The sequence below is a fragment of the Miniopterus natalensis genome, chromosome 14, assembly GCF_054644295.1.
Source record: "Miniopterus natalensis isolate mMinNat1 chromosome 14, mMinNat1.hap1, whole genome shotgun sequence".
Classification (NCBI taxonomy): domain Eukaryota; kingdom Metazoa; phylum Chordata; class Mammalia; order Chiroptera; family Miniopteridae; genus Miniopterus; species Miniopterus natalensis.
In genome coordinates this window covers 36,871,519-36,887,757 of record NC_142094.1, presented here as the reverse complement: position 1 = coordinate 36,887,757, position 16,239 = coordinate 36,871,519, and the positions used below count along the sequence as shown (strand labels likewise).

The 16,239-nt window shown below is 37.4% G+C and overlaps 1 protein-coding gene across 3 annotated transcripts in view; it reads right to left on the bottom strand.

The window, feature by feature from the left end:
* Positions 1–1,791: 1,791 nt before the first annotated feature.
* PCGF5 (polycomb group ring finger 5) overlaps positions 1,792–16,239 on the bottom strand; it is a 96,415-nt gene continuing 81,967 nt past the window's right edge. For 2 of the 3 annotated variants that reach the window (XM_087824436.1, XM_087824437.1), the window contains 2 exons: positions 13,828–13,887; positions 1,792–7,456 (listed from right to left, as the gene is read on the bottom strand). In XM_087824436.1, coding sequence (XP_087680562.1) covers positions 7,409–7,456; positions 13,828–13,887 — 108 coding nt within the window. In that variant the 3' untranslated portion in view covers positions 1,792–7,408. The remainder of the gene's footprint in view (positions 7,457–13,827; positions 13,888–16,239) is intronic. The other variant, XM_087824438.1, reaches the window with a different exon arrangement.

Sequence of the window (16,239 nt, the reverse complement as noted above, 5' to 3'; positions counted from 1 at the left end):
TGGACCATATATGCATGGATTTATTTTGTTCCATTGATCTATGATCTGTTTTTATGTCAATACCGTACTGTTTTGATTACTATTGCTTTGTAATATAGTTTGGACTTAGGACCTATGATACCTCCAGCTTTATTCTTCCTTAAGAGTGCTTTGGCTATTTGCAATCTTTTCATTCCTCCCTCCCGCTCTATGAGGTGTTATTGTTCCTGCTCCACCAGGGAGGGAACAAGACTTGGCCAGGCTAAGTGAATTGCCCAGTTATACAACAGAATGACCCTGAACTTGAATCCAGGTCTCTGTGGCACCACATGGCTGTTAAGAACTGAATAGTATCCTCCCAAATTCACATGTTGAAGCTGTAACCCCTAGTATCTTAGAATGTGACTTGTATTTGAGATACGGCCTTTAAAGAAAGGTCAAATGAGGTCACAATATGAGGGATGTCCTTACGAAAAGAGGAATGACACTGGACTTGCTAGAGACCATGGTCAGCATTGCCCCTGCTTTCTGAAATCGGATTCTTTCACTAGTTTCATGGGTGCCAGTTACTATGCAATTGTGTTGTGTGAGGGTGGAGACATGCCACACGGTCACTGTCCCTCTCCAAGCTGATAATCTAATGGCAGGACTAGCAAACCTCAGTGCTGTGGCAGCAATAGAAGTGTGGAGTGTTACAGAGGAGGGAGAAAGTCTGGCCAGGCCTGCTTGGGTTAATGGGATCTGAACTAGGCTTTGTAGGAGTAGGACTTTGGTTGGTGGAAGCTGGTGGTGATCACTTGCTGCCCATTTCTCCATTCTGGGCATGATTCTCCATCTGATTGCTACGGTGGCATCCTGGCCCCCAAATCCCATGGCAGGGGTTTGGGTGTCAAGCAGGGTAAGTGTGGTTTCTAGCAAAATCCTATCTGCAAATCTACCAGGCACATAAAAATCAGAGGCTGGCTCCCAGCTTCCGGCCTAGCTGGAGTACAAGACTCCTCTATGCTCAAAACCAGTGGAGAGAGCAGAGCAGAGCAGGGCTGAGCCTGTGCTGACAAAACACTCCCCAAATGCAGGTGTGGCAGAGATCGATTAGCAGGTCACAAAACTGTCTTCTCCTCTCCTTGGGCCTAAGCCCTCCAGCTTCCCTGGGGCCTTCATCTCAGCTAGATGAAGCCAGCGAGTGAATTCTGGCCAATGACCTATTATAAAAGTAACGTGTGTCACATTTTTGAGCACTCTCCCTGCACGATCCTCCATGCCCTTTCTCATTCCGCAACAGCCTTGCTGAGCGTAAAGCTTATCAATATGGAGAGAGTCAAATCCTAGTCAGAGGGTGCTCGTCACCACCTCCATGACATCACTAACGTGGGACAACGCTTCAGGCATCAAAGTAACAATGAGGCAGGGAGAGGAATCACGCAACCTCCTGGCTCGGAAGTCCTGCCTTAGCCCACCGGGAACTCCTGAGGCACGTGTCCAGGGAGGGGCTGATACAGCAAAGCTGTTATCTAACTGGCTGAAGAACGCAGCTTCCAATCCTCTGGGGCCTTTCTTTGACACCCAATTACATCCAAAATATTATTAATCTAACAAAGTAAGAAGCTGTTCTAAACTGTACATGTGTGTACACTCCAAGTATTATTTGAGGGGACGTCTGCCATCTTAAACAGCTCAAACTCTTCAGAAAACGTTTATGATCCCAAATACTCAACAAATTTCAATAAAATTTGCTACAGTCGTACCTAACGGATACTTTTAAATGGAGATTATAATCTACAACTACTAATATGAAGGATGACAGACAATAAATTATGCAATCAAAATTTTAATAACAAAGATACTATTTTTAACATGGTCAAGTATACTTGGCTAAGTCCAGATTTTAAAAAACAGAAGTTTCTAGCCCAACAGTACGACCATACAGCTTTGTACAGAACATTCCATAGATCAACAGAAAATACATTTGAGCACAAAAATAAAAAATATTTAAAGAGAATCTCTAAGCAGCATTTTATTTCTGCAAAACAGACATACATCTTGTACTGATTAAATATCTACAAGTACTTTTCCTTTACAAAAATACATATATTCTTAATAGACTAAGTCATTAACAATGACCTGGTAATCTTTCACTTCAATTTGAATGATTTATAAGCTAAATCTTACAACCACAAAAAGGTTTTTTATTTGTATTAAGATGTTACCACTTTTGACAAAAAAAAGCTTAAAATATTTTATATTTCAAAGGAAAATCAGCAACACAACTGTACACTATACTCTATGGTGGTTTTGTTTAGCGTGAGGGCTACTCTACCCAACACTGGTGCTCGCTGTTGTTGCCCGACGCGAGGACGCAGCAGGACACCGGGGCTCCCTCACGGGCGCTTGCCGTGGACCACAGCTTCCTAAGGACACTTGGGCCCCATCCCCATTCTAAAAAACACAGCAAAAGAAAACTGACCCCAAACAAGACAAGGCTGATCCCATCACATTTCCAATGTGCAGGCCTCCTGCTCCAGTGGGCAGAGGTGACGTCTGCGGGCAAACAGCCTGCCCACAAACAGCTAATCCTCACTTGCGCTAGACTCGTTTCTTATTCCACGAAGCTCTGGAAGGTGGAAGAAAACTAGACCCAGCATGTAACGCATATCAGTTCCACTTGATTCTAGATTTAAAGGTAGTTAAAAGTAAAAAGCATTCCTGAACAATGTCTTGGTGTTGGGTCCTAGGAAAGGGCATAACAGGTACACAGACACACTTTAATGAGCATTGAAAATTAAATTACTCTTCAGTTTAATTTCATAGCTTTCTGAAAAGGAAGTGCTCAAGCATTTGACTTGTTTGAAAGCACAGTAAGAACAAGTAACACACTATGTGACAAGTACTTTACACTAAGAAGACAATCCCTTTTAAATTACTGGGAAAGTGCCACTGCTGTAGAAAAACAAACAGTGAAAACCTTGTCATGTATATTTACGTACATTTTAATGAACTTTCAGTCTCCTGTTTTTCCATCAAAACACTACTGAACTATATCTATCAAGTAAAACCAGCATTGGTGGGTTATTTTGTGCTTTCAAAGGGTTTCAGAGTCTCTGGTATAGTTAATCGTTTTCAATCCTTCATGAGCCACATCTGGCGGACATGTTACGTTCCTTATTGTACAGATATATACCTTAAAATAATAATAGCATTTCACGGTTTTGTGGTTCTAATCAAGAAAATTAAAGTTATGGCAAACTCCTTCATTTCTGCAATTCTCCTACAACCAACATCTTATGTATCAAGCTCAGCCTGCTGGGAGAGTCCTCGTGACAAACCGTGGTCTGTAACAGAGTCTCCGCCTCTGTCCTGTCCAAGAGGCTCGCCTATGGCCTCCAGAGGCTCCATGACGCGAGCGTCACCTTTAAGGTGGCCTCGGCACGGCCCCCAGGAGAACGGTGTGAGGAGAGTGCTTAGTCGGATGTGTGTGTGCTCTAGATCTGAGACCCATTTTGCTAAAATTGGCTGTGTGGCTGAATTCTAGTAACAATAGAGTAACCACTGAGAAACAGGACAGGGAGTTGAAAGAGGTCTGTAGGAAAATTTTGCTTTTGTTACAGAACAAGCATTTATGTATGTGAGTCCAAAAGAATGTACTGTTTTCTAGACAAGCAAGCATGCCAGCACTTTTACCAAAGTCTGTCTTTAATAAAATCTCTCCTGTTACTAAGGACCCAGGAACCAAGTAAACGTGATTTTTGTTTCTATTGCCTCCATGGAAGAAAAGAGCTCTCAGGAAATTAGAATTTAAAATCTCCACTTCAACTTTCTTTCCCAAGTCTGTCTTTCTCCCACTTTCCCTCCAGAGGCGGCTATCTATTGTATTTATCTCTTTCTCACCTTTGAGGGTTACCTAAGACCTGTCAAATGGTGCTGGAAAAACAAGAAGCACATTTGAAAGAAAGTGTGCTCTGCTAACTGTAAGAAAAACCTGTATTTGATTAATTTCACCATGAAAATTCAATTTAAAGCCTTTCTTTGGTGATATTTTAGCAATCACTCAAGGTTATTGCCTCATATAAAATTAAATTGCAATCTAAAAATTTCCAACCTCCAAACTGTTAAAACTGTCTCTCCCACATGGTTATTGATTAGCAGTAAAATGTCTTTGGTGATACGCATTTTCTTATGAAACGCTTTAAAAAAAGTGATTACTCTAACTTACAAGTGCCTATTTAGATATGAAGTCATTCATGAGACAGGTACAGATAACTCAGATGTACGCAGTAAATCTAAAACAGATGTGCACAGCTGCAATGAGGCACTTTCTCTTAAATATTCCAGTAAAGCTAAACAGTTCATAGTATTAAATAACACACCTTTTTTCCTCTCAAACAATCATTTAAATTTAGGTTACATTTGAGTGTATAATATAGCTGAGCAAACTCATTACATTTATAAAATGTGGCATATTAGTATGGGACAGATTTTCAATGAATAAAGAAATCACATACTTTTCTAAAAGTAGTTAAAAGACATCACCGGAGGTAGCTGTACCCCAGACTGAATGAGCTAATATTACCTCATCAATGAGCCTTTGAGTTTATTTTTTTTGGTACTTCTTGAAAGTACTTTGTTAGTCTAGAGAAAAGGCCACGTTCTGGTTTTTCTATTAACTGATGTGATTACTTCAGTTAAAGTGGTGCCTATAAACCATGCGCCTTTACAGCCAAGGCCCCCTGGCTCTGTTACTAATACAACATCCAAGGCAGAAGAAAAGGTTACAGTCTTTCATGGACGTCAAGCTCTTTCAGTTTGCTGCTTAAGAAATAACAGATTAAAGAAAAACATAGTTTTACTTATTCTCCCATTTTGCAGATTCAGATGATTATTCCTGTAAGTTATTTATATAAAGAGTTTGTTTTACTAGCACCCTAAGTTTTTAAAACCAACCACAAAAGTTGTCCGTCTTTTTTTTTTCTACCTGGTTTCTTGCAAACTCCACAACCTACCTTAGGGAATAATTAACTGGGATTTAGTGTATTACTAGGTATGAAAATAGCCCCACACTTAGAAAGTCACAGGTGAATGGATAGGAAGAGACTGGGTGAAGAAGTCCGTGGTTCTAGCAGTGACACCGTAAGACTCAGGACTGTCATACAATGTGCACCTTGCCCCGAATGGCAACTGATGTCCTTCTTTATGTAAGGTTTCCACATGTTTTGGCACATATTTCATTGCATTTCAGTAAAAATGTTAATACACTAAAACTATTCTAAATTCCATAATTGCTTCCTATATATTTCCTTGGAAAATAGTGAAATTACATATGATGAAGCAACAGGACAGATTTAAAGAGACTGTGTACATAAAACTCACTTAAGGTTGTAGGCTTTGGCTGGGGACCCAAAAACATCCACGTCTCATTTGCGGTTTTTAAAATGCACTCTCAGTGCGTTTTGCATTAAGTCAATTAAAATTAACTTCCATATGTAAAACATTTTAATATAATACATTTTAAAATTTCTTAGGGATGTCAGGGAATTAGAATTCAGGGCATAAAATTATTTCTGTAGCTAAAGAGTAAATTCAGTTTTTGGCTGAGTGCAATAGGAATGGTCTATTCCAACCCTTTAAAAAAGATTTTTAACCAAAAAAATCTGCTTTTTAAGTTCTGCTTGTGAGCCCTTCCCAGCACAAACACAACCTAACAAATGAAATTAAAGTACTGCCATAACCTTTTTCACAAAAGTCAGAACAAAAACAACAGAAAGCTTTAATGTGGACTTTTTGACATGAAACAAAGATATATGGAAAAAGATATTTCAGCATTTTATATTGTGAAATGCATCAGGCTTAGCTGTATTTGTATGTGTTTCTTAGAGTTGTACAATGTTTTACTTCTAAGAAGCATTTTGAGACTCAGAAGGCATTAATTTGTGATACATTTTACTGGAAAATGTAGCACATCTACCATGTATACAGTATAAAAACTATGTGTGTAACACACAGATTGTGCTGTCAGGTTTCTAAAATAAATATTTCTCCTAACTTTCAAGGTTTTTTTCCTAAGTTTCAGAGGTTAACTTGTTTTGAAGCAATTAATAAAACAATTTCCAAAGACATTTTTGGAAAACAAATACACATTTTAAAACATTTAAAATGAAGTTCTTCATATAATTTAAGGTACAAGACTTTCTTTGATTTGCAGATTAATCTCAAAATGAATGGAAGACAACAAAACTGCAAAATCAAGGACATTATCACAGCTCTGACCCTAATGAATTTATGTATAAAACAGTAATCCCATTTCCCCGATTGCTACAGGATCTAAAATGAATATCCTCAGACCATTAATTTTGGTTAGCATATTTATCTACTACAGTGCATTTATTCTATTTTTGCAAATGGTTTGGAAATGCGATAGGTAACTGACAGTTTTAATCTACAAATGCTTTGAAACTTTTGAAATCCATAAAATAGCTAATGTTACCTGCTCTAAAGATCCTAATATTTAAAATCATCATACCCCTCTGCATGCCACAGTGACACATACTTAAGGCCAACTTAAAAAGAGAAACAATGTACTCATTAAACGAGAGCAACAATATAGTGATACATCCATAAAATGGGCTACACGATGACAGTTCATGAAGCAGCACCCGCTTGTCATAAGGCATTACGAGAGAAGATTAACTTGACTCACACATTAATTCTGTTAGGAGTAAGTGTGATCAGCTGCCAACATTTCAAATGGTTGTTCAGTTCTCCCAGAATCACACACATTTTCAACTCTGGAGGCTAACATGCCCTCCTTGTGCAATTGGTAGACTACACTGACAGACGATTTAAAATGCCCAAAATTACAATGTGCTCTAATGTTAAGAATAATTGGAATTCTTCCCAAAAGATGAACTATTTTGCACACAGAAAGCTTACTGAGAACAGGACAGTGGCTCAAAAACCATCCTTGTAAGTATATTTCCCATACAAAATAATTTTGAGACCTAATAATTACTAGTTTCTTGTACAATACTCTATTTAAACAAGAATTAATAAAATATTAAGTATGTGAAAACTGTAATACCACAAAGACTGAGCTATATTACTAGTGTAATCAGACATTAGAACAGTCTTGGAACAGGCAAACAGTATCCCGAAGGCTGCATCAGGGCTGCACACCCAGCTGGCCTCAGTCATGACCTGTACACTGCGAGACAGCACGAGTAACTTACGCGGGTGGTTCAGTAGCAGAATGGCACTTGGTTTGCTCTTAATAGAAACAACATAAATGCAAGTGACAATTTAGAGACAGACAATGGCCTTATTTGCATGCTGAAAATCTGGTTGTGTCCCTCTAGTCCACACACCGTTCGCTGTGCAATCTGTCCATGAGTAAACAAATAGTGCAGGATTGATCTCAGTGGGATCTAGGCCCCTTGGTCTAACCGAAATCAATTCTTGGTCGATACTGCAATACCATGGGATATGACTACAAAATAAAAACAGACAATGAGTAAGACTTGTTATATAAAAACAATAGAGATTATATACAAAATATTTGAAGATAAAGGGGTTATAATTTCCGATATTTTCTGATACTAGTTATTAAGGTGACATTAAAACTATATATATTTTAAATGAAAATTATGGAGGTAACATTGGTTAATAACATTATATAAATTTCAGGTGTACATCATTATAATTTGCTATTTGTATACTCTATTGCTTGCTCACTACCCAAAGTCTAGTTTCCTTCTGTTACCATACATTTGACCCCCTTTCCCCAATTTGCCCTCCCCTACCTCACTTCCCCCTCCCCTACCTCACTTCCCCCCTCTGGTAACCACCGTCCTATTGTTTGTATCTATGAAAACTCTATTTTTTTAATTGCCATTATTTTTCTAGAATCAGTAATGTTTTCCATAATATACAATACAGGCCAAGTTCAAAGGCCGACAGACTCACACTGGTTGCATATGTGAACAGTGCTAAAGTAACACTTAGGGGGAGGCAGGGCCTGTGGGGGACTGAAAGCTATCATGTCCTCCTTACAGGGTTCAGCTGTTAACCTTGTGGGGTTCAACAAGACAAGTCCACAGGCTGATTCCAACAGAGCTGCTCTTCGTGAGAATCTCCTGAGTCACAAATTAAGAGACACCTCTTGCTATGAATCTATGAAAGGGGGGTCATTTTCATAAATGACTTTTTTTAGTCAGTTTGACACTTTTTTTTTCTAAAAAAAACCATTTTTTTCTTTAAAAAATGTTGAAAAACAAGTAGCTGATTTTTTGCATGAAACATTTAGGTTACTGCCTCCTTTCAATGCTCAGTTGACCCTATTAAATACTTGGATTTGATTCTTATATAACTGAATGGTTCAGATTGTCCTTCATGTCACTCTATGTAGAAAAAGTGTCCTACACCAACATATGGCACTACAAGGAAACAGCTTCTGGTAGATAAATGGTGTATGCCGCACTGCTACTCTGGCATCTGTTCTTACCCTCTGTTAACACACGTACAGAAACCAAGTCATAAAGGATCTGGAGAACCAATGGTTTCCCTTTACTTCAAGCTGCACATTCCCCCCTTTAAAATGCAATTTTGAGGAGCTATTCTTAGGAAACCAAGAAAGGGCTGAAAGGGCCATTGACTGTTTCCCCTTCAGCTCCGTGTGGTGAATGCAAAAATCCAGCACAGAGAACTGTTTTCCTTCATGCGAACGGAAGGGACAGACTGAGAGCCTATAATCCTGCAGAGACCGTCTCGATACTTAGCATAGCTGTTACATGCCGAGAAAACTCAGGGTTGGAATCCCTTTTACCATTCAGCCCAGGATGGGAGTGGGGGGCGGGAATGAGAATTCCTAGGTCTCGCTCCTCTGGCTGAGTAAGGTGATACCACTACCAGTTTTCTAGGAGCTGGAGAAAAGTCAGAGGCAGTCTCTCAGGGTTTCCATGGTCTAAATCAATTTTGGTCTAAATTTTGTTTGCTTGTTTTTATTTTAAACTTTATTTTGTTCTCTCTGAATAAGAGTATCTGGGAGTGGGGCACAGCAATCTGCATTTTATAAAACTGCCTGGGCTTTCTGAAGCTCAGCCAGACTTGGAGAGGGCTACCTGAACCTCCAACTCTGACTTTACTGCTTCCCAGTCTACACAGCTTGCCCTTCACCACAATCCTCCTTCCACGTCTGCTTCCACTCCCGACTGCTGAATCTGCATACTCTGCAAAAACTAAGTCATCTGTCTTAGAATCCATTCATAACGCAGGGAAGAACCCATCACCGATTTTACTACCGTGAAGTGGAAAGGAAGTAAAATGGCTTGGTTTTAAGTGGCTGGGATTTTCTGTTTTTGGCTAAAAATAGTTTTGCTTTCCCCTCCAACTAACCATTTGTGTTTGCTCTATGACAACACATGGAGCTTAATAATTTTATTGAAATGTGTTACAATACTGGGAATTAAGATGAACTTTAAGTTCTATTTGTGTGTCGGTTTGCCTTCTTGTGCTAAGGAAACAGGCACATCACTCCTGTTCAGTGACTGCACTGAATGAACCCACATTTCCTAGTTACTAGTCCTGACTCATCAGGTACTAAATTAAAGAACAGATACTTCCAGTGTATGTTTCAAATGTGATAATTTTAGAAAATCCCAAAATGAACTTTGATGCACTTTTTTTCTTAAAAAACAAGTTCTTTTTCAAAAAAGGAAATTGGCTTTACTGTGGATTTGGAAAATACAGAAGAGCACCAAGAAAAATAAAACATTTAAATGCCACCATCCAAAGATAACCACCATAGTCAATTTAGTGTATATCCCCCTAGTCTTTCTGTCTATGTACTTGTTTTTCAAAACTGAAATATTACACATTGTTTGACAAATAATTCTGTCCATTTAAAAATTCCATAAACTAATTTCTACACTACTTAGTGTCATTTGTAAAGGCTGTGTATAACGCCTTTGCTGTACATTTCACTTTATTCTTTTTTCCTTTTATTGCTATTACAAATTAATGCTGACCCAATGACCTATGGTCTAGGCCCTGCTTTCCACCTTACCCCCACCCCTGGGGTGGTTCCTAGAAGTGGAACTGCTGCTTCAAACAGCACATACATTTCAAAAGCCTTTTTGCTAAATGCATGTCACAGAGAGTGAACTCCAAGAAAGTTGTTCTGTTTTTACATTTCCAAAAGAAATATGAGGGCTCCTTCTCCCACAGCTCACCACTAAGGACTACTATCCTTTCTTCCCTTTTAGTTTGGGAATTTAATAAGCATAAAACAGTATTTTATTTCTTTTCTTGGCTTCTAAAGAAGTAAAGCATTTCTGTATGCTTACTGGCCAGTTTCCTTCTTTTGTGACTTGCCTAATCATAGCTTTTGCTCATTTTTCTATGGAAAGCTGAAGATTGTCTTATAGATTTGTATGAATTCTTTCTGTATTAAGGACAGTAAGCCTTTCTGTCATAATGCTAGTATTTCCTCAGTTGTGGTATATTTGTCATGTACTTTCAATATTAATAGTGAACTCAGTTTGTCTTTTTTTTCCTTTTATATGTATAGGGAGAAAGGCCACCCCACTCTGAGATGCATTATTCAACTATATTATCTTCTTTAAATATTTACTACTTTAAGTCATGAGAAACTCATATAATGTGAAGTATGGGTTGAATCCTGCCCCCCATCATCAGCACCAACAGTCTCAGTACAATTCACTAAAAACAAGCCCTATTAGACCACACCCCACTCCCAACAACTATGTTCTGAGTTCACCCTGCCAACTGCCGGCTACTCTTTGTTCCAGCCCCAAACCACCAGACAAGACCACTGCTCCAGCTCTTTGCTCTGTGTTCCCTTGACTTGCAGTGCCCCACCCCACGTACACACATAGCTATTTCCCTAAGTGCTTTTTGATCAAATGTCATCAGCTCAGAGATCTTCCCTTGGCAAGCTTATCTAAACTATTCTATTTATCTACTTTAATTTTTCTTCTAACACTATAAATTTTACTCATTTATTTTTTTATCTGTTACCATTGTTAGAGTGTAAGCTCCATGAAGGGAAAAATTTTTTTCCCCTCATTTCTACTTCTGTGTCCCAGGGCCTAAAAGAATGTCTAATTAAGTGCTTAATAGATACTTGTTAAATGAATCTTCTTTTCCTCCACTAACCTGAAATACTCTCTATAGATTCATACACACTAGTTTGTCCCTAAGCTGTTCTTTTTACTCATATGTCTATGTTTAAGTTAGTGCTCTATTTCAATTACTTCAGCTTTACAATACATGTCAGTATGTGGCACTGCACATGTGCCCTGATTGCTCATTTACAAATGTGACTGACCAGAAGCACTGGTTTATATTTCCTAATGAACTTTAGAATGATGCACTTTGTCAAGTTAAAAAAGAAATTGCTAAAAGTGTGTTTAGAACCTCGTTAAATATCATAATTATGGGGAGAACTGACATCTCCGGGATATTTAGTATACTATTTAAATTTCCCGTGCGTGTAGTAGTATTTTCGTTATATATGAGAAGGCCTTTGTTCTTAGATATTATATGCTGAGGTATTCAGTGGTCTATTGTCATGATACTTACAATTTACTTTCAAATGGTTCCACAAAGAAATAGGTATATGTATAAAGATTAATAAGATAAGGAGAGAGGAAGAATGGAGGGGAAGACAGAGGGCAGAAAATGTAGCAAAATGTTAATTGGTATAAGTAAAGAATAGTCCTCTGTATTATTATTTCAACTTTTTTGTTGTTTTGAAATTTTTCAAAATAAACTATTTGGAAAAAGTAGGACTTAACAATGAATTTTGTCAAATGCCTTTTTGGCATCTACTGATGATTTTTATTTCTTGCATTACTGACAAAAGTAGTATTTGGTCTTGGCTTCATTACTCTTTTAGTATAATAATTTAGTATATATAGTATATTACTTATCTTTATATTAATATTCAAAATAAGATTTGAGCCCTGGCTGGGTAGCTCAGTTTGTTAGTGTGTTGTCCCCGTACACCAAGGTTGAGGGTTTGATGGCCAGTCAGGGCACATACAAGAATCAATCAGTGATGCAGAAATAAGTGGAACAACAAATTGATGTTTCTCTCTCTCTCCTCTTACCTTCCTCCTCTCTCTAAATAAATACATTAATTGAAAAAAAAGATTTGATAGTTTTCTAATTGGGGGCCAGTTTTTGCTATCATGATTATGTCACTTTTGTAAAATGAATTAGGAAGAATTTGATCTTTTTCAATGATTTAAAACAATTTAGAATGGGAATGCTCTATTCCTTGCAAATCTGAAGTGGCTCCTTAATTAACATACATTTGTCCCAACACTAAAACTTCAACATCAGAGACAAGATTGCTAGTTAAGTTTGTTGTATAATTACAATTTTCCTTTCTAGGCTCCAAGGAAACAAGGATGAAAAATAATTTCTAGGATAAAAGAACAATGGGGGTTTCTTTGGGGGGAGGGGAGGCTATCATTATCTTTATGTTTAATTTCTCATATTTTCCTGCTCTCATTATGTTCCTCTTATACTTAAAAATGATAGAGGCCAAAGCAAAGTGTTATTAAAAACTCAACTTTCAAGAAGTTTATTTATAATATTTATAATAAAAAGTAAAACATTTCTCCCTTGCCCCCCAAATTTTGAACATAGTTTTAAGATGTGCAAATCCAAGGGTATGACCATGAAGTAAGTGTTATTTCATTTTTTTCTGTTCTTTAAAAAATTTTTTCAATTACAGTTTACATTCAATATTATTTTATATTCGTTTCAGGTGTATAGCATAGTGGTTAGACAGTCATATACTTTACAAAGTGTTCCCTTGATATTTCTAGTACACCTGGCACCATACATAGATATTACAATATTAGTGACTATATTCCCTACGCTGTACTTCTCAAATACCAATCTGTGCTTCTCAATCCCTTCACCTTTTTCACCCAGTCCCCCTAACCCCTTTCCCCTATCTCAGTCTGTTCTTTGTGTCTGCGTCTATTTTGTTTATGTTGTTCTTTAGATTCCATCTGTAAGTGAAATCATATGGTACTTGTCTTTCTCTGACTGACTTATTTCACTGAGCATAATATCCTCTAGGTTCATCCATGCTGTTGCAAATGTTAAGATTTTGTTCTCTTTTTATGGCTGAGTAATAATCCAAACAATGGGGATTTTAAAGAAATGCTTTAATTAATCCATGGACTAAGGTTGATTATAGATCATCTATGTATAGTATTTACTATACCACCCTTAGTCCCTTCTGTTTTCCAAATTTATAAACTGTATTTTTATTAAAATTTCTTCAGATCCATGTTCAAGTTTTCTCAGTGCATTATTAAATTAGTTCACTATCATTTCTGTATTAAAAGAGGTAACCCAAGTAAAGCACTTAGGGCAGGGCCTAGTAAGCCAGCTCATAATTAGTTTTAGCTGTTGCCATTATTTTGCTTCACCTCATCTGGCATTTTATCTTTCACTGTGAGTGAATGATTAATTTTAAAAAGATACTTATACGAAGAAGTGTTAAGTATGCAGCAGGGATCCAATATGGGGCAGAGATTTCTCAAGGGCTAAAACTGGTAATTGTTAAAAATTCCTAACTCATAAATAATGGCCTTAACATTTATAGTTTCATTTTTAGTTTAGTAAAATTAAATAGGTATTTCAAGAAAACTAAAATAATGAAAAACTTTGGTGACATAATTTGAAAGAAGTTTTGTAGCTCAAATAAGTATTAGTTTCACCAAGTTACATGTCTTGGGTACTTGAGTTTGGGGTGGAAGCAATCCCCATGGTGACAGCATCATTAGGGTCATATGTACAGTCGTGAGTGCCTCTTACCTGATACAAAGGGCCATCCTGAGGGCAGACTTGCGAAGCTGAGCAGTTCAGACACCGAAACTGCGGAGGAGATGAACTCATCAGATAAGAGGCATCCACAACTGGATACATATTTAAAACTGATCATTCAAAGTACTTTAACGTAAAACATGAGTCAACATGATTAATTTTAAGTAAACACTTTCCAAAATAGGGTGGTTGGTTTTTTATTTGAAAAAAATTTATTTTAATAACTTAGTGACTGGTAAAATTTAGCTTGAAGTAATTTTAGTATCTAAATAAGAGTTTGGCTAATATTCTGCAAATATTTTACCAAAATGGTAGCCCATCCTTTCCATCTCTTCTTCAAACACTAATGCCTGTGAAAATCCTCACCTCTTCAATCCAGGAGGGCACCCTGTTTCTTCCATCCCTTCCTATGATTAATCTCTAGATCCCCTCAACTACGTCCTGGGAATACCACTGTTTAAGGGTATCAGAGCTCTGGCTCTGATGGGGGCATGAAATTTGCCTTAACCTGTAAGGGATCCATTTTCTCTTTTAAATTTGGTTCCTTAAGTTGTTCAGATTAGATTCTTAGTCTCCATATGTATTTTAATTTCATCAGATGGTGAGTTCCTTGTGTCTCTATCTTATTTATATCTGCAATATTAATAACTAAGGCCCAGAACTGGTTGGCACACAGCAGCCACTCAAAAAAATGTTTTATGAGTACATCTAGAAATGAACATATTTTAAAACTACTGAGTAAATTCATTTGCAAACTAACTTTTAGCAGTTTAACCATTCATATTTTAAAAGTCATCCCCAAATATTGCTTTTCAATATTATGCTAACATAATTATGCGTATGTGAATTCAACATTGCATGCCTCTTCAAAATGGAAAAAAAATACATAAAAATGTAAAGTGTGATATAACCAGGATAAATCTAACACCCTAGAGCAGGTTTTTAAGAGAGATATTTGAAAGAATACTTAAGTAGGCAATAATTAAAACAGTCTTTAAAATAAAATTTTAGAATTTTTCCATTTCCCCAAAGACTTTAGCAATTTCCCCCCTAAGAGTTAGTCCTTGAATTTCTGTGCAGGGCTGATCAACATGCCGTGAGACATGCCCAGCATTGCTGTGTCCTTGGCAACCTTCCCCTATGAAGAGTCCTCAAGCTCTATCAGATTTGGACTAACTACCCAAGACCCAAATAGCATTTGAAGAGTTAAAGTGGAAAGAGGCCATTTCACTATTTCCCCCCCACCATTAATCTTTCTGATATGAGTCAAGATAGATGTTTGCTTTTCCTAAAACTGCTTGAAAACTCAAAGCAAAGCAAAATAAACGTGGTACAGTAACTTTAGATATGGACTAGCAGGGGTTGCTGAAAGATAAAACCAACCAGGACCATCTGGGAAAGATGGGCTCTATTGAGAATGGGTACTCAGCTTTCCCAAGAAGAGATGAGTAGGAAGAACATGAGCTCATGATAAAAGCTAAGGCTTAAACTGAAAGATATATTAACAATAAGCTCTCAGATGAGACTAAGTGTAGGGGGAGAGAATTATAATAATAATAAAAGCTAACATACATTTGTTAATAAAATAACTAACCTTTATTATGTCAGGCACACTGCTAAGTACTTTATACTATCTCATTAATTCTCACTAAAATTTTTCAAGATAGGTAGCATTACTCAAGTTTTATTTTTTTTTAAAATATATTTTTATTGATTTCAGAGAGAGGAAGGGAGAGGGAGAGAGATAGAAACATCAATGATGAGAGAGTCGTTGATTGAGCCCACAACCCGGGCATGTGCCCTGACCAGGAATCGAACCCCGATCACCTGGATCCTAGGTCGACGCTCAACCTCTGAGCCACGCCCAGCCGGGCGACATTACCCAAATTTTAAGGATCAAAAAACAAACAAAACTAGGAAGCAGGACTCAAATGGGAGGAAATAACCTCAACGTATATAACAAAAGATTAGTATCCAGAATACATAAAGAGGTGCTAGAAGTCAATAAAAAGAGAGTCTTAGCTTTGTTGCAGGTATGTGTATGTAAATAAACAAATCCCAGGTGGATTAAAAGTTTAGTATAAAAATGTACTAGAAGCAAGTGAAAGAACCACAAGGTGGACAGTGGTTTAGCAAATAAGCTGACCCCAGCCTGAGGCAGAGCCAGTTAGCAGTGCCAGCAGGTAAAGTACTGAGAACTGTCAGACATCCTGGCATCTGCTGGCAATGGAGAGTAGAGACAGAAAGATATGTGGTTGCTAGTAGGGGTTTAATCAAGAAATGATTGTTTTACTGTTAATTTGTGCATTCATTTCAATGATCAGAATTCATTAATTACTATTACAACTCACAACTGGAACAAGTTAAAAATTGTTTAACAAAAACTGGGAAATTGAGATTCAA